General features: G+C 44.0%; 1 protein-coding gene across 10 annotated transcripts in view; it reads left to right on the forward strand.

Moving 5' to 3' along the window:
• Positions 1–26724, forward strand: part of LOC110503539 (rho guanine nucleotide exchange factor 12) — a 70061-nt gene that overhangs the window by 24289 nt on the left and 19048 nt on the right. For 2 of the 10 annotated variants that reach the window (XM_036961115.2, XM_036961116.2), the window contains exons 3-16: positions 9627–9647; positions 10562–10656; positions 15701–15757; positions 16824–16922; positions 18029–18078; positions 19256–19313; positions 19572–19774; positions 20010–20087; positions 20816–20935; positions 22679–22786; positions 23107–23244; positions 25165–25260; positions 25543–25653; positions 25833–25931. In XM_036961115.2, the coding sequence (XP_036817010.2) occupies positions 9627–9647; positions 10562–10656; positions 15701–15757; positions 16824–16922; positions 18029–18078; positions 19256–19313; positions 19572–19774; positions 20010–20087; positions 20816–20935; positions 22679–22786; positions 23107–23244; positions 25165–25260; positions 25543–25653; positions 25833–25931 (1333 nt within the window). The remainder of the gene's footprint in view (positions 1–9626; positions 9648–10561; positions 10657–15700; positions 15758–16823; positions 16923–18028; positions 18079–19255; positions 19314–19571; positions 19775–20009; positions 20088–20815; positions 20936–22678; positions 22787–23106; positions 23245–25164; positions 25261–25542; positions 25654–25832; positions 25932–26724) is intronic. The other 8 variants (XM_036961120.2, XM_090218101.1, XM_036961117.2 and 5 more) reach the window with 7 other exon arrangements.

Consider the following 26724-nt stretch of genomic DNA (forward strand, 5'->3'; position numbering starts at 1 on the left):
GTGGGTCAGTCATTTCTTTGGGGGGCCGCACAGCCCTCCATGTGCTCACCAGAGGTAGCCTGACTGCCATTAGGTACCGAGATGAGATCCTCAGACCCCTTGTGAGACCATATGCTTGTGCGGTTGGCCCTGGGTTCCTCCTAATGCAAGACAATGCTAGACTTCATGTGGCTGGCGTGTGTCAGCAGTTCCTGCAAGAGGAAGGCATTGATGCTATGGAATGACCCGCCCGTTCCCCAGACCTGAATCCAATTGAGCACATCTGGGACATCATGTCTCGCTCCATCCACCAATGCCACGTTGCACCACAGACTGTCCAGGAGTTGGCGGATGCTTTAGTCCAGGTCTGGGAGGAGATCCCTCAGGAGACCATCCGCCACCTCATCAGGAGCATGCCCAGGCGTTGTAGGGAGGTCATACAGGCACGTGGAGGCCACACACACACTACTGAGCCTCATTTTGACTTGTAAGGACATTACATAAAAGTTGGATCAGCCTGTAGTGTGGTTTTCCACTTTAATTTTGAGTGTGACTCCAAATCCAGACCTCCATGGGTTGATACATTTGATTTCCATTGATCATTTTTGTGTGATTTTGTTGTCAGCACATTCAACTATGTAAAGAAAAAAGTATTTAATAAGAATATTTCATTCATTCAGATTTTGAGCAGTGTATATCTGCAGCAGCGCGTGCTACAGGTGGGTACTGCTATGGTGACCAGTGAGCTGAGATAAGGAGGGGCTTTACCTAGCAAATACTTATAGATGACCTGGAGCCAGTGGGTTTGGTGACGAATATGAAGCGAGGGCCAGCCGACGAGAGCATACAGGTCGCAGTGCAGTGGTGGATAGTATATGGGGCTTTGGTGACAAAACGGATGGCACTGTGATAGACTGCATCCAATTTGCTGAGTAGAGTGTTAGAGGCTATTTTGTAAATGACCACGCCGAAGTCGAGGATCGGTAGGATAGTCAGTTTTACGAGGGTATGTTTGGCAGCAGGATGCTTTGTTGCGAAATAGGACGCCAATTCTAGATTTAATTTTGGATTGGAGATGCTTAATGTGAGTCTGGAAGGAGAGTTTACAGTCTACCCAGACTAGAAGTCAGCCGATTATGATTTTTCAACACCGATACCGATTATTGGAGGACCAAAAAGGCCGATTACCGATTAATGCTTGCTAGCAACTAACTTTGGCTTACTGCATTTGCGTAACAGGCAGTCTCCTTGTGGAGTGCAACGAGAGAGAAGCAGGTCATTATTGCGTTGGACTAGTTAACTGTTAGGTTGCAAGATTGGATCCCCCGAGCCGACAAGGTGAAAATCTGTCATTCTGCCCCTGAACGAGGCAGTTAACCCACCGTTCCTAGGTCGTCATTGAAAATAAGAATGTGTTAACTTGTTATGGTATAGGGGATGGTAGCGTCCCACAACCAGGGAAAATGCAGCGCAGCAAATTCAAATAAATTGGTATAAAAATCAAACTCATTAAATCACATGTAAGATACTCAATTAAAGCTATACTCGTTGTGAATCCAGCCAACATGTCAGATTTTAAAACGGCTTTTCGGCGAAAGCATAAGAAGCTATTATCTGATGATAGCACAACAGTAAACAAAGAGGGTAGCATATTTCAACATTGCAGGCGCTACACAAAACACAGAAATAAAATATAAGACATGCCTTACCTTTGACGAGCTTCTTTTGTTGGCACTCCAATATGTCCCATAAACATCACAATTGGTCCTTTTGTTCTATTAATTCCGTCCACATATATCCAAAATGTCAATTTATTTGACGCGTTTGATCCAGAAAAAAAACAGCTTCCAAAATGTGCAATGTTACTACAAAATATTTCAAGTTGCCTATAAACTTTGCCAATTTTAGGTATTTTTAAACGTTAATAATCGATCAAATTGAAGACAGATCTTAGTTCCTAAGAAATATTGTTTGCCAATGAGAACTCGGTGAACAGACAGACCTAAAAAAAAAAAAAAATCTGAACGGTTAGTCCTCTGGGTTTTGCCTGCTACATAAGTTCTGTTATACTCAGACATGATTCAAACAGTTTGAGAAAGTGTTTTCTATCCAAATCTACTAATAATATGCATATCTTATATTCTTGGCATGAGTAGCAGGAAGTTGAAATTGGGCACGCTATTTATCTAAAAGTGAAAATACTGCCCCCTATACCTTAAGTTAACTGACTTGCCTAGTTAATTAAAGGTTTAAAAAATCGGCACATCGGCGCCCAAAAATAACGATTTCTGATTTTTATGAAAACTTGAAATCGTCCCTAATTAATCGGCCAACCTCTACACCAGATGCCTAGATATTTGTAGTTGTCCACAAGTCAGAACCGTCCAGAGTTGTGATGCTGGACGGGAGGGCAGGTGTGGGCAGCGATCGGTTGAAAAGCATGCATTTAATTTGACTTGCATTGTATGGCATTGAAGTTCATTTGGAGGTTTGTTAAAACAGTGTCCAAAGAAGGGCCAGATGTATACAGAATGGTGTCGTCTGCGTAGAGGTGGATCGGAGAATCACCAGCAGCAAGAGCGACATTATTGATGTATACAGAGAAGAGTCGGCCCAAGAATTGAACCCTGTGGCACCCCATAGACTGCCAGAGGTCCGGACAACAGGCCCGCCAATTTGACACACTGAACTCTATCAGAGAAGTAGTTGGTGAACCAGGCGAGGCAGTCATTTGAGAAACCAAGGCTTAAAAGGCCGCAAAAATTTAAAATATCGGTTATCAGCATCGTTTTTTTTTGTGTGTGCAAAGGAAAATATATCGGTAGTATTGGTATTGGCCAAAAATTTCATCAGTGCATCACTAGTTTTATGTATTCATTCAGATTCACAGTGCTGACCAAACCGAGGTTCCTGTACCAAACGGTTAGGTACGTATACTTGTATCGTTACACCCCTAGCGTTACGCTGAAAGGTTCAAAACTGGAGACATTGTGTTTTTAGCTTAACTCCATTGCTACATTTAGTTGATAGTTGTTTATTGGTTAGACTGTAGCAAAGATGCTCAATTATATTAACAAGATATTCAAGTGATCACTCTTAACAATGGAAATACACGTCCTCAAAGATGGAAGGCAATCGTGAGAATGCGAGATCAGGCGGGACCATTCTAGCCAATGAGTGGGCTGATACGTGTGTGAACAGGCCATAGAGATGAATAGAGAACTCCTCTCTGTATCTGTACCATTTTATAGTCTCTGGCAGCATGGGCAGCATCATTGAAGCCATCACTTATGTTAAAGTAGTCTTTTTTTTCTTTCTCATTGGCTGATTGCACCCAACTCATAGGAATCCCCACTGAGATGACTACTTTAAAATAGTGAAAGCCCACGCTAAAACAGGTTATAACAGGTTATGATTATTTGTTTTCTTTTGTTCTACTGTATTATTGACTGTTTTTGTTTATTCCATGTGTAACTCTGTTGTATGTGTCGAATTGCTACGCTATATCTTGGCCAGGTCGCAGTTGCAAATGAGAACTTGTTCTCAACAAGCTAAATAAAGCTAAAACAAGTTAAATAAAGGTGAGGAAAAATAAAAAATAAAAAAATATATATCTATCTATCTCTCTCTCTCTCAATGATGAGTCCTCTTATCGATCCCTATGACAACAGGCACTCCAATATAAAGTTGGTTTTGGGTAAGTTGCCGAAATGCCACGTGCGTCCACTTACAGTGTATTCGGAAAATATTCTTACCCCTGGACTTTTTCCATGTTTTGTTACATTACAGCCTTTGATTAAAAAATGATTAACAAAATAAATCCTCATCAATCTACACACAATACCCCATAATGACAAAGCGAAAAGAGGTTTTTAGAAATTTCAGCTAATTTATTAAAAATTATATCACATTTCCATAAGTATTCATACCCTTTAATCCATGCTATGTTGAAGCAACTTTAGCAGCGATTACAGCCTTGCGTCTTCTTGGGTGTGACACTACAAGCTTGGCATACCTGTATTTAGGGATTTCTGTCAGGTTAGATGGGGAGCATCGCTGCACAGCTATTTTCTGATTGGGTTCAAGTCCGGGCTCTGGCTGGGCCACTCAAGGACATTCAGATACCTGTCCCTTAGCCATCCTGCATTGTCTTGGCTGTGAGCTTAGTGTCATTGTCCTGTTGGAAGGTGAACCTTCTCCCAAGTCTGAGGTTGTGAAGAATCTGGAGCAGATTTTCAATAAAGAATCTCTTTATACTTTACTCCGTTCATCTTTTCCTCAAGCCTGACTAGTCTCCCAGTCACTGCTGCTGAAAAACATCCCCACAGCATGATGCTGCTACCCATTTTTTTTATTTAACTTTCTTCTCTAGGGATGGTGCCAGGTTTCCTCCAGACGTAACTGTTGGCATTCAGGCCAAAGAGTTCAATCTTGGTTTCATCAGACCAGATAATCTTGTTTCTCAGGGTCTGAGAGTTCTTTAGGGGCCTTTTGGCAAACTCCAAGCGGGCTGTCGTGCCTTTTTTTTATTGAGAAGTGGCTTCCGTCTGGCCACTCTACCATAAAGGCCTGATTGGTGGAGTGTTGCAGAGATGGTTGTCCTTCTGGAAAGTTCTCGGGTCTCCATAGAGGAGCTCTGTCAGTGACCATCGGGTTCTTGGTCACCTCCCTGACCAAGGCCCTTCTCCCCCGATTGCTCAGTTTGGTCGGGCAGCCAGCTCTAGGAAGAGTCTTGGTGGTGCCAAACTTTCTTTTTTTTTTTTTTTTTTTTTATAAATCAAATTTTATTGGTCACATATACACGTGATTTAGCAGATGTTATTGCAGGTGTAGCGAATGCTTGTGGAGGCAGTGTTAAGGCTGTAACTTAACAAAATGTGGAAGTCTTTAGTTGTAAATCAACTAAATAAATAAATTGACACTCAATGACCTCCATTCAAAAATACCTCACTTAGTGTATAGCTTTTGGGCAGATTTAAAACCTCTCGTTTTGCCTCTTCCTCTCTAACAGTTACTAGTAGCTCCATCAAGGGAAAAGCGAAAACCTGGAGTTTTCCTGTGAACCAGGGTAACAGCATGGCAAGTTCCTCTCACAATTCACTGTTTTCTATCCCTCTGACCCCTCCTCTCTTGTCGAAAGTCCCTCACAGACGAGCTCTGTTTTTCGGCGTCCTCTTCAGTTTAGGGGTGTCCCTGATCCAGGCCCTCTTGGCCCATTCCACCACAGTTTTCCAAGAAAACACAAAACCTCAATTGAGTATTCAAGCCTGGCCCGCCTTTACTGCCCCTCCCATTTCCCCACCCTGTTCTCTGCTGCTCCTTCTAATTCCTCCCTCTTTGCCCTCTTCTTCCAATGCGAGTCCCAGTACGGGCACCTATAGATGGGTGTTTTGTGAAGTCTCTGCCTCCCGGCCTCACACTGGTAAAAACATCCAGGGACATTCAGGCAGAAGGCCCATGAGTTCACAAGACTTGTCTATGGAATACTTTCCAGGGCTCTACACTGAACTTTTTTACACGTGTGGCCAAGTTGAAAAATGTAGGAGTACACTAAAATACATTTTAGGAGCACAATTTTTACAAATATTTTACGCAACAAGACATTTTCTTGGTAGTAATGACTGTCATTAATCTGCGCTCAGTGTATTCTCCATGGCAATCAGAGGCTGCGGTACACTGAAGTAATCTATCATCTGGGTGATTTGACAAAAAAAAGTTTATTTTATTTATTAATTTTCTAGGTGCACGCACTGGTGCTCCTAAATATAAAGTTCCAGGTCACACAGCTAAATCTTTTGGTGCATATGCAAATAAAATGGTCACATTGTAGAGCCTTGCTTTCTTGAAATACAGCCCAATATCTTTATATAGCATTCAGGAAGTCTTTTAGCAAAGACTTGTGCTCAGTCATGATTAATGTTGGTTTTCAAAGTTAGCAGATATTGGTACCATCTAGGCGACCAGATTTCCATAATGAATCATTTCATTTTGAGTGCGAATGCTCTTTAGTTTTCTTTCCATTTCTCCTATGATTCACTGAGGGAGAGAACAACACATCGTCAAGCTATGATTATAAGTCCCCGGGTTTAACCTCATTGAGGTTGTTTGTGCTTACTTTTCCATTTCTCCGCTGGCGTTTTGAGGGAGTTGCAGGCAGCCGTCTCTGGAACTTATTACAGTCTGAGCACATTTCATAAATGGGCCATTCAGCTTGTCATTGCCTCGCTGAATGGGATTCAGTGTCGCTAGAAAAGAGATTAAATATGTCTAGTTTGTGAGACAGATGTCCCATACGGTCGACATTCACTCTGACAAACCACAATACTAAATTTGGTCTCACTTCAGTATTGATGGAGAGGGACTGGAACTTTGGTACTTCAGCTTACTAGTTCACCATCAGTCGTCAGCTTGATGCGTACATCAATTTGAATTCGATAACTTTTTGACGGCACCCCATTTTGATTTCAGCGAGACCTTCCATACATATTTTCCCATTGTAGAAATGCCCAGAATGTGACCTTTTTGGACTTGAATGACAAAACATTCAAGACATACCTAGTTTGCATATCCCACCATACCATGAGACACCCATGTGTTCATCACTGGAAGAGAGAGCTTTTATTTAAAAGCAGGATTGTCAAACTATTTAATAATCGATTGAAAATGCATGTTTTTAATAAAAATTGGCATTTAACCTTCAACGTCAATTATCTAAAAATGTATTTGTACCCCATCACCCCTTTTTATGAGACGGTACTAATGATTTAGCCTACTTAATCGGCCTAGACTTGTTTAGTCAAGAGGTAGCCTCATTATTATATTAGGAATGACTTGGGTAAGCTGAATATAACTAAGTAGTTTTTTTAGGCTTCATTGTTTGAAAACAGTGTATTCTTTTCCAGACCCGTAGTCATCAGAGTAAGTTGTACCCTCAGACTGGGGGAACACCATAAATCTTAACTGGATCCCTATAAAATATGTGATAGGGAAGAACACAGACAGAATCACGGAATCCAAACATTAAAATGGAATTCAACAGCATACCACCCTGCATCCCACTGCTGTCTTGCCACTGATGCTAAGCGAAGTTGGTCCCTGGATGGGAGATGAGAAGCTGCTGGAAGTGGTATTGGAGGGCCAGTAGGAGGCATGGTCTCAAAATGAAAAAACATCACCCATCTTTTGGATTGGATGTTAAACGGGTGTCCTCACTCTCTTTGGTTCCATGGCATTTACCATAAGAGTAGGGGTGTTAACACTGGTGTCCTGGCTAAATTCCCAATCTGGCCCTCATAGCGTCATGGCCACCTAACCATCCCCAGCTTCCAATTGGCTCATTCCTCCCCCCTCCGCCCTTAACTATTCTCCAGGTTGTTGCTGTAAATGAGAATGTCCCTGGAAGTCAACTTACCTTAAAAAATAAGCGATAAATAAAACATTTTAAATTGAACTTTGGGAATCAACTAAATGTATTGAAAAGTAATGAATTTGACCATCCTGACTAGTCTCCCAGTCCCTGCTGCTGAAAATCACCCCCACAGCATGATACTGCCACCAACATGCTTCACTGTAGGGATGGTGCCAATTTTCCTCCGTCACGCTTGGTATTCAAGCCATAGAGTTGAATCTTGGTTTCATCAGACCAGAGAATCTTGTTTCTCATGGTTTGAGAGTCCTTTGGGTGCCTTTTGGCAAACTCCAAGCGGGCTGTCATGAGCCTTTTACTGAGGAGTGGTGTCCGTCTGGCCAGTCTACCATAAAGACCTGATTGGTGGAGTGCTGCAGAGATGGTTGTCCTTCTGGAAGGTTCTCCCATCTCCACAGAGGAACGCTGGAGGACTGTCAGTGACCATCAGTGACCTCCGCAATTCCTCAGTTTGGCCGGGCGGCCAGCTCTAGAGTCTCGGTGGTTCCAAACTTCTTTCATTTAAGAATGATGGAGGCCACTGTGTTCTTTGGGACATTCAATGCTGCAGAAATGTTTTGGTACCCTTCCCCAGATCTGTGCCCCAACACGATCCTGTCTATGAGCGCTACGGACAATTCCTTCAAACTCACGTCTTGGTTTTTGCTCTGACATGCACTGTCAACTGTGGGACCTTATATAGACAGGTGTGTTCCTTTCCAAATCATGTTGAATCAAATGCAATTTCCAGAGGTGGACTCCAATTAGGTTGTATAAACATCTCAAGGATTATCAATGGAAACAGGATGCACCTGAGCTCAATTTCGAGTCCCATAGCAAAGGGTCTGAATTCTTATTTTAATAAGGTATTTCTGTCATTTATTTGTAATAAATTTGCACACATTTCGAAACCTGTTTTTGCTTTGTCATTGTGGTATTGTGTCTAACGTAACAAAATGTGGAAAAGGGGAAGGGGTTAGAATACTTTCCTAATGTACTGTATCACAGATAAACATCTAAGTAGGGGATATGACTAGCTAGTGAAGTAATAGCTATTCACTCAATTTTCCTTCACAGCACCCCTTTTGACTGGCTAGCAAGGGACACAATCTATTCACTGGCCAGTTTGTGTTTAGCTCGAATACTAATGACAAATGCATTTTATTTTGTACAGTTATCAAGGAAGACATGAACATCAAAAGTTGGCCATAACCTGTCCGATTGAGTAGGGGGGCCTTGTGCGCTGCCCAATGGGACTCCCAATCACGGCCGGTTGTGATACAGCCTGGGCGTTTATCACTCAGGAAACGGGAGCTCTGCCAGCAGTGCTCAATGTTTCTGAGAATCTGTCCCTATTTTCAGCCTCTGGGCTGGTGAGGTTAGCTTTTCCCCAAGTCTGGGTCAGTACCCTTGTTTAAGGAAAATAAAAGAGGGGAAAACGACATCATATGGATGCATCCGTTCTCTGGCCTGTTTTTTTTTTTTCATCCTTCATGGGCTAGCCTTTTCATTCATTTGCGTTATAAAAGTTTTTAGCATTTAAAATGGTTAGCATTGGTACATAGTTACCGATGCTATTCCACACATTGGCCAGCAAAGATCAATGACATTTCCTCCATCAGTTGGTTTCCCATGAGAAGTCTCAAGCTCCTGGAATGTGCTTCCTTACTGATGTAATGGAGCTGAAATGAACAGCGTATAATCTGCTTTTTTCCCCCTCTATATTCTAAGGTCAATCATTGTGATGAATGGTCTCAGCCCTTCCAATCAATGTTTTCTAGATATATTTCAGTGTATCGATTCCCTACTTTCCACCCTACCACTGAACATTAATCCTGGCAAGGCACTACAGCCAGCCAGCCAGCCAGTCTGCATCCCAGTCAACAGACCGAGCAGAGCATGACTCAGATTTTATGATCATGACAGTGGTCTGTTTTTGAACTGTAAAGGACACAATTGGTCAAGATCCAACAAGGGGGAGAAGGAAATTTGACCTGGCAAAGCTTTTAATCTTTGAGCTTCTACTGTCTGTGCTGAAGAAAGCTGGTGTAGTGTCATCAGGATTATGATGTTTACGAGCATCAGTCTCGGGAGTCTCGCTTCAGTAGACGTCTTGTTTTTCCTGCTCCCAAGTCCCCTTGCAAAGTACTTGTTTGAGTTGTCTGCTGATGTCGTCGTCACTCGGTGATGTTGCTCAAATCGGATTATGATGATTATGACACTCCCCTCTTTTACCTTGCAGGTTTCCCAATAAAGCAAACAGGTAAGAAACCTAATTTCATTTACATTTACATTTTAGTAATTTAAAAGACCCTCTTATCCAGAGTGATTTACAGTAAGTAGCGAGTCCCCTGTGGGAATTGAACCCACAACCCTGGCGTTGCAAGCACCATGCTCTACCAACTAAGCAACACGGGACTCAGGCAGCTGCTTTTGTACCTGTGAATCTGATGTTTCTACCCAACACAGAAGTAATGTTGTAAGCCAAACCACCAACAGAACACACAGGCCAGATTAAGGAAATTAAGCAGCCTTTAGGAGAAGCCTGCCTGCTCTACACACACACACACACACACACACACACACACACACACACACACACACACACACACACACAGTGGTCCTCCTCACTTAAAACTCAGATAGGGGAGGGGGACAAAGGGGTGCCTCTTCTAGCACGACCCATCTCTGCCTAGTCCGGAGAGAAAACGTGCCTTTCACAGCCACATGTATGCAGAGCAGGGCCCGGAGTCTGGCTTTATGACATTCCTCTAACGAGAGCTCATTCACTTGCTCTTACAGACCTACTCAGCTGCACAGCCACTCCAGTCCAGATCATCTGTCAAATACAGTTATCATGATTCATAGGATGTCCTCTTCACCTCGTCGGTGATGGGGGTGGCTATTGAGTGAACAATTTGAGTTTCTTTGTTGTGGGTTTGTGGATATTCCCATCAGCATGGCAGTTATTAGTGGCACTCCACAACATTGAAATGGTATGTTATGTTTCCTATAGAAAAGGACAGTTGTCAGTGTTTTAGGCCTAGTAGCTGCTCACTAATTAAATATTGTTATTCGATAGATGAGTGGTGGTGCTCCTCCAATGCTCATCAGGTTAACTTTTGTTTACATTTTTCAGATGTTTCCTTGTTTTTACAAAGCTCTCTTTTTTTTCAGAAGCAGTAGCATTCTCAGTAAAGACCACCCCCCTGACAAGAAACCCAAAAGCGATAAACCGTCAGTCTCCGCTTCACATGAGTTTGACCCTACAGGTAAACGCACAGATGAATGGTTCAATCAGCATGATGGGATGGTGTGAATTGATGGTGTATACTATGCTGTATGTTCACTGTGTGGAAAATATTGCCACCGTTTCTTTCTCTGATCTGCACCTGCATTTCTGAATCTTTAAGGGTACCATGTCTTGCGAGAAGTTTCGCTCTATCTGATTTCATAGCAGATCTTTGTTGCACAATCACTTCTTCTGTTCAGTGTTATTGTGCACAAATGAATGCATTATTAATTCAACTTGCTCAAAGCTGGTTGGTGACCTTAATGCCCAGTGAAAAAATACCAGCCAACTTTTTGTTGTTCTCTATTGAAATATGGGCATATAAGAGAAAAAGCACAAATTATGTTCGGGTATGATGACTAGTCACCAGCTCTCTTGATACTCATCAAACAATCAGGGCGATTTAAAGATAGACTCCTCGTGCCCTCCAGCTAATCTCAGAATGACGCATTGAACACGGACGTGTTCGGCAAGAGGTTACACAAGACTGGTCTCAGAATGATTGTCTGTTTCACTTCAGTTGACTTTCTTATGTTTAGGCCCAAACTCTAGTTTCATTCCCTCAGCCTAAAGCACAGTTACATAGAGAAGCAGCAAGCTATGTCTTCCAATCTTTAGTTGAGTAATATTATCAAAAGATGAGAGATTGGATGAGGTTTTATTCAGATCTGACTTTGATAGACTTTTCTTTACCATTGTTGCATGTCCACATCTCTTATGGATTTTGTAGATAGTTTTTCATTATTTTGACCTTCCCACATTATAATTGGAAGAGGAAGTGGAAACTAACGCAGCCTATTGCCTAGAAAGCTAGAGCAGTGAGCAGCTTAGCTGGTTGAACAAAGGTTAGCCATGTCAATAAACTTACCAGCAGCTAACTGCCGAGGACAAACATAGGTGCAAGGTAAGCGTTTCATAATGATTTATTTTGTATTGACCTTAGGCTAATCGATGAAGTCCGAGCTGAATTCCACAAAGGCTGATCACTATCAGAAGAGTTTAGTCCGCTAGCCTGCAGCACTTGCTTCACTAGTAGCATATAACAGGGTGTCACATTGAGACCATTTCTCTTTTTCAAATGAGCCTGCACAATACAAAACACAATAAAATACTAAATCATCAAACACGAGCATTCCCCACTAATGTTTTAAATTCCCTTCAGGGCAGCATGCGTTCAAGCCTGAGCCTCCTTTGCAACACATTCCACATCTGTGGAGCATAAAAAGCAAAAGCAGCTCTCCCTAAATCAGAAGCCACCCATGAAACCTCGAGCACAGTCTAATATTGTGCTCTTATATTGTATTCTATTGTTTTGACTTTGATGTGTGTCGTCAGATACATCGAAAGTTTGTGTCCGAGCGCTTTGTAAATCAACAAAAGGGAACGCTGCTCTCTTACATACAGAGGCCCAATCCACTTTTTGATACAATACGCAGTCTTGAGTTCTACAATTATCACTAGTAATTAATCTAAGTGCACAATGGAAAACAGCATCTAGAGGTTTAATTGTGGAAGCTGCTGCATGCATGTACAGTGCATTCAGAAAGTATTCAGACCCCTTGACTTTTTCCACATTTTGTAATGTTACAGCCTTATTCTAGAATTGGTTCAATTGTTTTTTTTCCCCTCGTCAATCTACAAACAATACCCCATAATGACAAAGCAAAACCAGGATTTTAGAAATTAAACTGATATACAGTTAAACAACTATTCAGACCCTTTACTCACTACTTTGTTGAAGCCGCAATTACAGCATTGAGTCTTGGGTATGATGCTACAAGCTTGGCACACCTGTATTTGGAGTTTCTCCCATTCTTTTCTGCAGATCCTCTCAAGTTCTGTCAGGTTGGATGGGGAGCGACGCTGCACAGCTATTTTCAGGTCTCTCCAGAGATGTTCGATCTGGTTAAAGTCCGGGCTCTGGCTGGGCCACTCAAGGACATTCGAAGACTTGAAGCCATTCCTGTGTTTTCTTTGCTGTGTGCTTGGCTGTGTGCGGAAGGTGAACCTTCGCCCCAGTCTGAGAACCTGCTCCAGAGTGTTCATCAAGGATCTCTCTTTACTTTGCTTCGTTAATCTTTTCCTCGATCCTGACTCGTCTCCCAGTCCCTGCCGTTGAAAAACATCCCCACAGCAGAATGCTGCCACCACTATGCTTTACCGTAGGGATAATGGCAGGTTTGATGATGCTCTTTGGCAATCTCCAAGCGGGCTGTCATGTGCGTTTTTACTGAGGAGTGGCTTCCGCCTGGTCACTCTACAATAAAGGCATGATTGGTGGAGTGCTGCAGAGATGGTTGTCCTTCTGGAAGGTTCTCCCATCTCCACAGAGTAACTCTGAAGCTCTGTCACAGTGACCATCGGGTTCTTGGTCACCTCCCTGACCAAGGCCCTTCTCCCTCGATTGCTCAGTTTTGCCGGGCGACCAGCTCTTGGAGGAGTCTTGGTGGTTCCTAACTTCTTCTATTTTTAAGAATGGAGGCCACTGTGTTCTTTGGGGACCTTCAATGCAGCAGAGATCTTTTGTTACCCTTCCCAAGATCTGTGACTCGACTATCCTGTCTCGGAGCTCTACGGACAATTCCTTTGACCCCATGGCTTGGTTTTTGCTCTAACATACACTGTGAGACTTTATATAGACAGGTGTGTTTCTTTCCCAATCTTGTCCAATTATTTGAATTTACCACATGTGGCCTCCAATCAAGTTGTAGAAACATCTCAAGGATGATCAGTGGAAACAGTATGAACCTGAGCTTAATTTTGAGTCTCATAGCAAAGGGTCTGAATAATTATGTAAATAAGGTATTTCTGTTTTAAATACATTTGCAAAAATGTCTAAACCTGTTTTTGCTTTGTCATTATTTGGTATTGGTATAGATCGATGAGGACTTTTTAAAATGTTATTTAATCCATTTTAGAATAAGGATGTAACAATGTGGAAAGTCAAGGGGCCTGAATATTTTCCTGAAGTCGCTGTATATTATATCCCTGTAATCTAAAACAGACAAACGTGGCCTGGACAACTTCATTTCTATTATTTACTGATGGTACAACAGAGTACAATAATGTATATACACTGCTCAAAAAAATAAAGGTGAACACTAAACAACGCAATGTAACTCAATCACACTTCTGTGAAATCAAATTGTCCACTTAGGAAGCAACACTGATTGACAATAAAGTTCACATGCTGTTGTGCAAATGGAATAGACAACAGGTGGAAATTATAGGCAATTAGCAAGACACCCCCAATAAAGGAGTGGTTCTGCAGGTGGGGACCACAGACCACTTCTCAGTTCCTATGCTTCCTGGCTGATGTTTTGGTCACTTTTGAATGCTGGCGGTGCTTTCACTCTAGTGGTAGCATGAGACGGAGTCTACAACCCACACAAGTGGCTCAGGTAGTGCAGCTCATCCAGGATGGCACATCAATGCGAGATGTGGCAAGAAGGTTTGCTGTGTCTGTCAGCGTAGTGTCCAGAGCATGGAGGCGCTACCAGGAAACAGGCCGGTACATCAGGAGACGTGGAGGAGGCCGTAGGAGGGCAACAACCCAGCAGCAGGACCGCTACCTCCGCCTTTGTGCAAGGAGGAGCAGGAGGAGCACTGCCAGAGCCCTGCAAAATGACCTCCAGCGTGCATGTGTCTTCTCAAACGGTCAGAAACAGACTCCATGAGGGTGGTATGAGGGCCCGACGTCCACAGGTGGGGGTTGTGCTTGCAGCCCAACACCGTGCAGGACGTTTGGCATTTGCCAGAGAACACCAAGATTGGCAAATTCGCCACTGGCGCCCTGTGCTCTTCAGATGAAAGCAGGTTCACACTGAGCACATGTGACAGACGTGACAGTCTGGAGACGCCGTGGAGAACGTTCTGCGGCCTGCAACATCCTCCAGCATGACCAGTTTGGCGGTGGGTCAGTCATGGTGTTGGGTGGCATTTCTTTGGGGGGGCCGCACAGCCCTCCATGTGCTCGCCAGAGGTAGCCTGACTGCCATTAGGTACCGAGATGAGATCCTCAGACCCCTTGTGAGACCATATGCTGGTGCGGTTGGCCCTGGGTTCCTCCTAATGCAAGACAATGCTAGACCTCATGTGGCTGGAGTGTGTCAGTAGTTCCTGCAAGAGGAAGGCATTGATGCTATGGACTGGCCCGACTGTTCCCCAGACTTGAATCCAATTGAGCACATCTGAGACATCATGTCTCGCTCCATCCACCCACAGACTGTCCAGGAGCTGGCGGATGCTTTAGTCCAGGTCTGGGAGGAGATCCCTCAGGAGATCATCCGCCACGTCATCAGGAGCCTTTCCCAGGCGTTGTAGGGAGGTCATACAGGCACGTGGAGGCCACACACACTACTGAGCCTCATTTGGACTTGTTTTAAGGACATTACATCAAAGTTGGATCAGCCTGTAGTGTGGTTTTCCACTTTCATTTTGAGTTTGACTCCAAATCCAGAGCTCCATGGGTTGATAAATTTGATTTCCATTGATAATTTTTGTGTGATTTTGTTGTCAGCACATTCATACATATTTCCAAAGTTATTCATATACAGTGTAAACAATGGTGGCCCCAGAATCGAACCCTGGGGTACCCCTTTTATTCACTTCAAGGAATTCAGATTTGACCCCTTCTGTCACAATAGGTTCTATTACTGAGCTTTTTCTGAAACCACATACAGTGCCCAGGCCTATTGAGGACAACTTACTCAATAATATAGAATGATCAACTGTGTCAAAAGCCTTTGACAAGTCCACAAACAAGGCATTAGAACATATAGGCTTAGTCAAACATTGTGCCTTAGATAGCTACTTCATTCATACGCAGACAGCTACACTCCTGTCATTCCATCCCATTCATTGTTTATTTGCTAATGTTTTATTTGATTTCTCTGTCCCCATCTTTTCTCCTATAATTTTCTGTTTCTTTTGTTTTGATTTGTCTCTTTTTCTTTTTGCACTGCTTGTTGTTCTGTTGGATGTTGTGTTACTCTGCCTCCCCCGCCTGTGTTCTGGTGGGCCAGACGTTCTGGTGCAGAAGAGTGACTGTGTTCTAGCGGAGGGAAAGCCCGAGTCCTGTGGTAAGCTGCTCCTGGTTGGTGTTGCTAGGCTAGCTACCTGCCTGCCTGTAGGCTGGCTGAAACTGCTAGTGCTGTTTCTCTCACTCTTTCTCCCTCTGACCCCCCTCTGCTCCTACCGACCCCCAACCCTTCCCCCAGCCCAGGGCTTGGATCTCACCTCTCGCCTGGCCCAGCCTCTGTCTTTCGTTTTGTTCCCACCCTCCCACCCATGTCAGCTATACCCCTGACCAAATGTCCCACCCACACGACTCTTTGCACTGCCCCCCTGCTTGGTTGTACACACACTGCATTGACTGCAATACCTTTTGTCACAACAATAATAAAGGAAGGTTTCAGGGCCAGCTAGTAGTGTTTTTGTTTGACTGCGCAGGTGGCGCAAAAGTGGAAAGTGTAGGCAAAACTTAGACTTAAGTCACTCATGAAATCATGTCATGACAGTGAATCAACAGTTTGTGTGTGGTGTGTGTGAATGTCGTGGGCATTGCTCTCCCCTACAAGACCCAGCCAGTACTCAACCGTTCCACAGCCTGCCGTTTGAATAAACTCGAGGAGTACACAGTACCAGTTTTCCACACACTGACCCTGTCCATCCCAGTCAATTACTAACTTATTGCTCTCCAGACACCTGTCTGCTCTTATCTCCCAGTACAAGAGGTCTTGGGGGGAGGTCAATTGTGCGTGCACTTATGTTTGTCTGCGTGCCTGTGTGTGCGTGCCCTTTTGTTTCAATGATTTTGTGTGGTTTTGATTGCAGTGCCTTGACATCACAACACACTACATACACTCTTCCACTAACTCTCCACTTGCTAACAGATGTGTGTAGATTAGCCTACAGATTTCAATAACTTGCACTTATTTGACCATAACCGTTACAGTGACCAATGAGTGTAGTAGTCGTCTTCGTTTGAATCCTTCACCCTCCGTTCACAGTGTTGTTCTTTAGGCCTGCTACCCCCCCTTCACACGACACTACTGTGTGTCTGAGTTCACCTACAAAACTGGCCTGCGTTGAACTGAATGTGAGGCCCTGTATGTGACATCATTGTTCTCTCTCTGTCCTGCAAAGGGCTTGTCCAGCGATGTGTGATCATTCAGAAAGATGAGAATGGCTTTGGGCTGACGGTGAGCGGAGACAACCCTGTGTTTGTGCAGCTCGTCAAAGAGGGTAAGGTCAACTCACCCCCACGATGGGAATAGCCGTGGTCTTTGCCTTCGCTACTTTTCATCCTCAATAGTTATTTTTATGTATTTACCTGGTCACAGGGCCAAACTTTAGCACCAGACCATCAGCCAAATACTGTAAAAAAAAGTTTTTTAAAAAGTCAGGAACTATCCAGGATGTTAGTTTAAGGCTCTGATGTACTAGCATATAATCTGTGTGAGAGATGGGAATTCTAGCAGGCCCTGAGCCAGCAGTTGATGCATAGTGAGTTGCACACATTGGGGACAGGTCTCAATGTAGAGCAGTGTCGAGAGAGAGAAAAGGGAAGAGCTCGGGTTCTCAATGTGTGTGTACTCTTAGGGATGTGCTTGGTCATGTTTCTCCCCTTTTTGAAGTTGTGAAGACTATTATCTTTGCCGTGGACACAAGCGGTATAGGCTGCTTCTCAGTATCTCATACACAGCCCAAAGGTGCTAACACGCAGTAATGCATTCATATACTTTATTAATTCAAGCTTACGCTATATCACTCCTTTCAGTCAAATTTCTTGTCAAATGTCATGACTTGTTTCCCACACTTTCAAAGTTAGATGGATATAAAATACCTGTATACTCTTTGCAACAGGATGATATTAGAGTACACATATAAAGCAGTACCTTGACATGGTAGGAAGTTCTGCCTGGTTGCCTAAGCTCCAGACTGGTGTGTATAAAGCCGTACTGGTGTTTATGTTGTGATGGCACGGGCACTCATTTCTGGTGCCACCTATGTCTCGTCTCGGTTGTCTCCTGACCCTATAATATTCCTCTGAATGCTATCTCATAATGAACACTCTCTCTGGGCTCCTAAAGCTCTGTCTGGGGAGGAGTAGCCTAATGGGGCCCCTTCAGCACCACAACCACTGTTATGGTTAGGTGCCCGGAGTTTCTCCTGGTCAGGTCTGGAAAAACTCAGGGCCCTAGTTATGGTGTAAGATATGTTACGATATAGGATGTACTTCAACATTACTTTTGTAGTGCAAACAGTGGTATTGTAATGGGTATATTGGACATTGTTCATCTTATACACCATTCTGTGTTTTCCTGACTCTCGTCCCCTCTGATTCCTAGATGGTGCTGCAGAGCGTGCGGGTGTACAGACAGGTGACAGGATCATCAAGGTACACTAATCTATGGAGTTGCGGCCAAAAATAAAGGGCACCCTTGCACTTTGCTTAAATATCTTTTTTATTTATTTAAAAACAAGTTCAAATTGGACAAAAAAGTTTTGGTCCCCACAAATGTTCCCTCTAAGTTGCGTGCTTGTGCGCCGTAGCCCGAGACCATGTGCAACTCTCTGGGACTGCAGCGCAGAGGGCAGAATAAATATCAGCCCACTGAGAGAAGCACGAGATTGAACATCATTCTACATTAGCCACTTTGAATGCAACACACCGAAACAAAACCAACTTTGCAAGAAATTTTGTTGTAGGCAGAAAGCATTGGTTTATTGCGCATGACTCAGCCCATACTCTACAAAGACCTCTATGCAGACCAGTGCGGCATAGCCAATCAGTGCTGCAGTAGGCCTATATGCAAATAGGCCATTGCCATACATGGATCTGTGCCATTTACTTTGAACTGGACTGTGTTTACAGCTGTGGTCATGAGTAGATGTGCTTGTTTTGAGATCAAAGCAAGGGCTGCATGTAGCAACGTGCACATTCTGTTCATATCCTTTGCTAGTTAGTCGGTTATTAGCCCAGTTGCAGATCATTTGTAGTCAGCAGTAGGGGAGTGATTACTTCCTACAAGAGCACCAAACTTATACAATTCTAGACATCTTTGAAAAGTGAGACAGATAAATAGCTTTTTTTTTTTTTTTGTCTTAAGTGGGCAGTGTTCTATTTTGAAATGGGCTTGAATAAGCTAGGTAGCCAATTTCAACTTATTTAAAAAGAAATACGGAATTATTTAAGAAATGTTTGCCAATAGTTTTGGCCACAACTGTGTACATACCACTTTCATAGTAGTTGCAGGGTCCTGTTCAATTGGCACGAAACTGAAAATGTTTTGAAATGGAAAAATGAAAATTTCTGCTCTTTTGGATACGTTTCTTGCCTGCTGATCACGACGAAGGTGCTTTGTTGCCTTCTCCTGATATGCTCCAGTCACACAACTTTGTTTTGTGATCTGAGGCCTCAAGCCAAAACACCAGCTCCACAATGCCACCTGCTGGTTGGATTAGAAAAAACACAAAAAACTAGTGTGTGTGTGTGTGTGGATGAATTAACTCATTTGATTTCCAGGCAGCATTGAATGAATTCTCACATTATGACTTTTTTTCCTTTCTTCCAGGTGAACGGGACCCTAGTAACACATTCAAACCACGTGGAAGTCGTAAAGCTCATAAAATGTATGCATTGTAGAGTGACTTTCGTTTTATTGCTTGTTATTGATATCGGAAAGTCATAGCCTGGTTCCTATTTGTGCTGTATTTCTAGCTCATATGGCCGCCGTTGTGCCAAATACCATACAAGTTCGCAATACAGCACAAACATCTGTGGCCAGGCTAGGAAAGTCATGTAATGATAGTGAGGATTAGGCCTATTATTACACATACTTTTAGTTTTAGTTTTTTTACCATACCTCCGTATCCATCTTATTTCTTCAGCGGGCTCCTATGTGGCCCTCACCGTGTTGGGGCGACCCCCTGGGTTGCCCCAGATCCCCCTTTTGGAGGGCGAGGCTAAGGTGGTGTTCCTGGGGCCCCAGACAGGGTCGTCCTCTGTCACCTCTCCAAACTCCCCTGGACAGCCAATGGGGGAGCAACCATACAGCCCCCATGACCGCATCACCTCTCCTCTACCGATATGGGTATGACCGCCTCTTAACATCTGAGCTGCATTCCTCCTTTGAGCTACATCTTCTTTCTCCATGTCATCCCTCTTTGCCTGTCTGCTTTTCAGGGTTTGTTTACATTGTTTACATTTGTTTGTTCCTTTAAAACTCTTGTCTTCCCCTGCTTCTTTACTCAATGTTTCATTTCTTCCACTGTGTGTTTGGTTCCATGTCCTGATCAAGCCCTGTGTGTCTTATTCCCATTGTACAGGAAGAGAACAACAGCGTACACAACCAAAAGGTGCACATTCTGCAGAAGATGTTGTCCAAAGAGCAAGAAGATTTGCAGGTGAGCATTCTATCTGGTGCAGGAGAAACCATCTCCGGTAATATTTGGGCATATGCAAAATTTGGGGCCCGTATTCATGAAGCGTCTCTGAGTACGAGTGCTGATCTAGTTTAGCCTTTTTAGATCATTATAAGTAAGAATTCATGGAGACCTGATCCGAGATCAGCACTCCTACTCGAGACTGTTTATAAATACATGTCCTGGTCTATAAAGTGTTTTTCAGAGACCGCTCACTCTGGACATATGAGGTCAATGTTTTGTAGTTGGATGAGATCAAATTTTGAAGCATGTGCAGTCATGGTCTTTGTCCTATAATTGTATTCTAATAGGTTTTGAGATGTTCAGGACAACACTGGCGTGTGTGTGGCTTGTGTTGATAAGAGCAAGACTTTTCCTGTGGTTTTGGACTAGAACAGTCACTCTATAGCAGGCAGCCACTCATAGAGAACCAGTCACCCCTCCCCCTTCCAATAATTATCCCTAGTGCTTCACAGAGCCACATTTCCCACTCCACTACGCACACAAAGCACATTACTGCGCTGCTGCTACGTGTGTCAACATGACATTACCAGCACAGTATAGCCACAGCAAGTGTGTTGAAAAAAACACTTTTGTAAATGAGTACAAATCTATACTGTTTAAAGTAAAAAATGATTTTATGGACTTGGCTACTTTGGATTCCAATAATGTCTGACTGAGTGTCTCCGCTGCCCTCTCCCTCCCTACAGGCAATGAAGGAGGAGTACAGCAGGAATCCGACGCCCAAACTACTGAAGGACATCCAGGAAGCCAAGAAGCACATTCCACAGCTGCAGGGGCAGCTTAGTAAGGCCACTGGGGGAGCACAGGTAACTTGCATCACCCCCCCCCCCCCCCCACTCCCTGAATAAATAAATACAAAAACATACAGATGTTTTAATATTGTAATAGTTAGTATGAGAATCTGTGGTTTTCTGTGAGTGCCATGATCAGGCCGATGAGTTTTCCCTGACTATAACCTTACCAGGTAAAACTCTGGGCCCGAGTTTTAATCTGAGCCTAACCATGATATTTCTTTCACCAAGGTACTTGATCTGCATGTTCTGCTCAATTTATGTACACTATATGCTTTGAAAACATGACAATATACACTACATGAACAAAAGTATGCGAACACCTGCTCGTCGAACATCTCATTCCAAAATCATGGACATTAACATGAAGTTGGTCCCCCTTTGCCGCTATAAAAGCCTTCACTCTTTCGGGAAGGCTTTCCACTAATGTCGTAACATTGCTGCGGGGACTTGCTTCCATTCACGAGCATTAGTGAGCATTAGTGAGGTCGGGCCCTGATATTGGGTAATTAGGCCTGGCTCATCCCAAAGGTGTTCGATGGGGTTGAGGTCAGGGCTCTGTGCAGGCCAGTCAAGTTCTTTCACATCGATCTCGACAAACCATTTCTGTATGGACCTCGCTTTTGTGCAGGGTAGCATTGTCATGCTGAAACAAGAAAGGGCCTTCCCCAAACTGTTGCCACAAAAATGTATGCACAGATTTGTCTAGAATGTAATTGTATGCTGTTACCTTAAGATTTCCCTTCACTGGAACTAAGGGGCCTAGCCCAAACCATGAAAACAGCCCCAGACCATTAGTTATCCACCAAACTTTACAGTTGGCGTTATGCATTTGGGCAGGTAGCTGGCATCCGCCAAACCCAGATTTGTCCTTTAGACTGCCAGATGGTGAAGCGTGATTCATCGTTCCAGAGAATGCTTTTCCAGAGTCCAATGGCAGCAAGCTTTACACCACTCAGCCAACACTTGGCATTGTGCTTGGTAATCTTAGGCTTGTGTGCGGCTCCTCAGCCATGGAAACCTATTTCCATGAATCTCCCGACGAACGGTTCTTGTGCTGATGTTGCTTCGAGAGGCATTTTGGAACTCTGTATTGAGTGTTGCAACTGAGGGCAGGCGTTTCAGCACTCTGTGGTTCCATTCTGTGAGCTTGTGTAGCCTACCACTACCGCAGCCGTTGTTGCTCCTAGATGCTTCCAATTCACAATAACAGCACTTACAGTTGACCGGGGCAGCTCTAGCAGGGCAGAAATTTGACGAACTGACTTGTTGGAAAGGTAGCATCCTATGACGGTGCCATGTTGAAAGTCACTGAGCTCTTAAGGCCATTCTACTGCCAATGTTTGTAATTGGAGATTGCATGGCTGTATGCACCTGTCAACAATGGGTGTGGCTCGAATAGCCTAATCGACTAATTTGAAGTGTTGTCCACATACTTTTGTATATATAGTGTAGATGTATGCTCCGAGTGGTGCAGCTGTCTAAGACACTGCATCTCAGTGCTAGAGGCGTCACTACAGACCCTGGTTCGATTCCAGGCTGTATCACAACCGGCCGGGATTGGGAGTCCCATAGGGCGGCACACAATTGGCCCAGCATTGTTAGGGTTTAGCCAGGGTAGGCCGTCATTGTAAATAAGAATTTATTCTTAGCTGACTTGCCTAGTTAAATAAAGGTTAAATATAACCAAAAAAATGCTTGGTTTTGGGGTAATATTTATATTTACTGCACGTGACTGACTTTGATTTTAATTCTAAGGATGCCCTGCGATTGGGTGATGGAGATGATGGAAGCATGGTAGACATGGACCACACACCTTCCTCCAGTAGCCATGAACTATCATGGAGCAGCAGTATGATGTCCCCTGTAAGTGTCACTTTCAACTTCTACTGGTGTGTGTGGGCATAGCTTTGGAGTAAATACATTATTAGGGACAATGTATTAGTCAACTGTGATCTTAATCTCACGGAGGAGTACACCACTACCCAAACCCACAACCCACTTCTTTGTCCCAAACCTGGGTTGTGGCAACGGTAAATGAAAATAGTTTGTTATTGGACAGGTCCAGGTAATCCCCCCCCCCCCCCCTGTTTCAGTCCAGTTTCTTCCATTTGGTGCCTAATGAACAAGACCCAAGTTTAGCTAGATGAGTTTTTGATAGCTTACCCAATGTTATCCATTTTCAGGTTCTCCGTGGTTTTGCATCTGCCTCCCCGGAGAGCCTGTGCCAAAGAGACTTGTTGTCCTACCACAGCCCAAAGAGCACGCCCCGAGACAGCTTCAACTCCTGCCACTCCCCCGACCCAGAAGACACTCCAGACCTGGTAAGACTGACCTGGCTTAGGGCATGCATGTTCATTAGGGCATGCAACTGAAAACATTTCAAATTAAAGTTTATTTGTCACGTGCGCTGAATACAACCGGTGTAGACCTTACAGCTTACTTACAGGCTCTAACCAATAGTGCAAAAAAGGTATTAGGTAAACAATAGGTAGGTAAGGAAATAAAACGACACAATGCAAATAGTCCAGGTAGCCATTTGGTTACCTGTTCAGGAGTCTTATTGCTTGGGGGTAAAAAAAAACGCTGAAGCCTTGTTGTCTTAGACTTGGCACTCCGGTACCGCTTGCCATGCGGTAGTAGAGAGAACAGTCTATGACTGGGGTGGCTGGGGTCTTTGACAATTTTTACGACCTTCCTCTGACACCGCCTGGTTAGAGGTCCTGGATGGCAGGCAGCTTAGCCCCAGTGATGTACTGGGTTGTACGCACTACCCTCTGTAGTGCATTGGTGGTCGGAGGCCGAGCAGTTGCCGTACCAGGCAGTGACGCAACCATCTCGATGTTGCAGCTGTAGAACCTTTTGAGGATCTCAGGACCCATGCCAAGTTTCCTGCGGAGGATTAGGCTTTGTCGTGCCCTCTTCACGACTGTCTTGGTGTGTTTGGACCATTCTAGTTTGTTGTTGATGTGGACACCAAGGAACTTGAAGCTCTCAACCTGCTCCACTACAGCCCCGTCGATGAGAATGGGGGCGTGCTCGGTCCTCCTTTTCCTGTAGTCCACAATAATCTCCTTAGTCTTGGTTACGTTGAGGGTTGGTTGTTGTTCTGGCACCACCCGGCCAGGTCTCTGACAGCCTATAGGGAGGAAGTCTCGTCGTTGTCGGTGATCAGGCCTACCGCTGTTGTCGTCTGCAAACTTAATGATGGTGTTGGAGTCGTGCCTGGCCATGCAGTCGTGGGTGAACAGGGAGTACAGGAGGGGACTGAGCACGCACCCCTGGGGAGCTCCAGTGTTGAGGATCAGCTTGGCAGATGTGTTGCTACCTACCCTCACCACCTAGGGAAGGCCCGTCAGGAAGTCCAGGATCCAGTTGAAGAGGGAGGTGTTTAGTCCCAGGATCCTTAGCTTAGTGATGAGCTTTGAGGGCACTATGGTGTTGAGCGCTGAGCTGTAGTCAATGATTAGCATTCTCACGTAGGTGTTCCTTTTGGTCCAGGTGGAAAAGGGCAGTGTGGAGTGCAATAGAGATTGCTTCATCTGTTTGGGCGATGTGCAAATTGGAGTGGGTCTAGGGTTTCTGGGATAATGGTGTTGATGTGAGCTATTACCAACCTTTCAAAGCACTTCATGGCTACAGATGTGAGTGCTATGGGTCTGTAGTCATTTAGGCAGGTTGCCTTTGTTCTTGGGCACAGGGACTATGGTTGTCTTCTTGAAACATGTTGGTATTACAGACTTAATCAGGGACATGTTGAAAATGTCAGTGAAGACACCTGCCAGTTGGTCAGCACATGCCCGGTGCACACGTCCTGGTAATCCGTACCCACAGCCTTGTGTATGTTGACCTGTTTAAAGGTCTTACTCACGTTGGCTAAGGAGAACGTGATCACACAGTCGCCTGGAACAGCTGATGCTCTCATGCATGCCTCAGTGTTGCTTGCCTTGAAGCGAGCATAGACGTGATTTAGCTCATCTGAACGTTCAAAACGTTTTGTAACGTAAAACAAACATTTAATTTCTTATTGGACAAGTCCAGGTAGTCCTTCTCTATTTCAGTAAAAAAAATTCCATTTAGTGTCTAATGGACATGACCCATGCTCTGCAGATGTGGAGCCACCTTCATTCAACACCCCTTTGATGGTAGATGTTGTTGGCCACTTCAGTGAAAGGAGCAGTCAATGCTCAATGAGTGAGAGATCTAAGTGCTGTGTGTTCCTCCTCTCCTCCCCCCTCCTTCAGGACTCCCTGTCCCCCTCCACTGTTAGCAGCCCCTCACGCTTCGTCTCCCAGATCATCGGAGCTGAGGACGACTACTTTGACTCTGATCAGGAACAGGTAGGCACTAAATACATCCAAAATAAGGGAAAACATACAACTTCTTTGGTTTTGAAAATTAAAATCGAAGGCCTATTTATTTATTTGCTATTGATCGTAAACTTTTTGTTTAACATTCTTTACAAACACAGCGGAGCATGCAAGGGCATGTCCCAAAAAAATCTGTCCGTAAAAGGGTGACAGTCTGACGAGCCTCACTGTGAGGATTTTCTAACAAGGTCAAGCTAGCTCGTAACACACACACACACACACACACACACACACACACTGTGTGTATTTCAGGTCAATGGCCAGTGCAGCTGTTTCCAGAGCATGGAGCTGCTCAAGTCCAGACCTGCCCACCTGGCAGCGTTCCTGCATCACGTTGTCTCCCAGTTTGACCCTGCACCGCTGGTAAGAGTCTCTCTCCCACACACACACACGCACTCACCTGACCATGTTTGTGTTGTGACCAGTTACAGACAACAATATATATATTTTTTAATGGGATATCAGTGCAGTGCTGACGCAGACATAATGGTGTACAACGTGTTTGTCATCTCTCATTGATCATGGGAAACGTTTCTCTTTAGCTCTGCTACCTCTACGCTGACCTGTGCAAGCAGACCAACTCCAAAGAAACCAGACGGGTGTTCATGGACTTCCACAACTTCTTCATCGACCGGGGAGCTGTGAGTAGAGTAGAGTTGAACTAGCCTACATCTGGGCCGATATTCACCAAGAGTCTGAGTTGGTGTGCTGGTCTAAGATCAGGTACCACCTATCCATATAATCATATAAGCATTCCTACTCTGAGACTAATTGTGAATACGGGCCTTGTAGTCTCGAGCGGCTTTCATCCACAGTCAGTAAAGGATCACAGCTAGCTTTTACCCAAACTGCAGGCCCAAGCCAGCACAGACTTGCACTGTTGTTATTACACAAAACCCACAGAGCTGCGGCAGAAGCAGTGGTGTGAAGTACTTTAGTAAAAATACTTTAAAGTACTACTTAAGTAGTTTTTTGTGGTATCTGTACTTTTCTTTACTATTTATATTCTTGATAACTTTTACTTCTCTACATTCCTAAAGAAAATAATGTACTTTTTACTCCATACGTTTTCCCTGACACCCACAAGTATTTGTTACATTTTGAATGCTTAGCAGGTCAGGAAAATGGTCCAATTCACACACTTATCAAGTGGTCATCCCTACTGCCTCTGATCTGACGGACTCCCTACACACATACTTTATTTGTAAATGATGTCTGACTGTTGGAGTGTGCCATCTGGTTTGCTTAATATAAGCATTTTTGTTTTTTTGTACATTTTACTTTTAATACTTAAATATATTTAAAGCCAAATACTTTTAGACTTAGTAGTAGTTTAATGGGTGACTACCACTTTTAATTGAGTCATTTTCTATTAAGGTATCTTTACTTAAGTGTGATAATTGGGTACTTTTTCCTCCACTGGGCAGAAGTCAT

Source organism: Oncorhynchus mykiss, chromosome 24, assembly GCF_057628025.1.
Source record: "Oncorhynchus mykiss isolate SJ-2025 chromosome 24, ASM5762802v1, whole genome shotgun sequence".
In the NCBI taxonomy this organism is placed as follows: domain Eukaryota; kingdom Metazoa; phylum Chordata; class Actinopteri; order Salmoniformes; family Salmonidae; genus Oncorhynchus; species Oncorhynchus mykiss.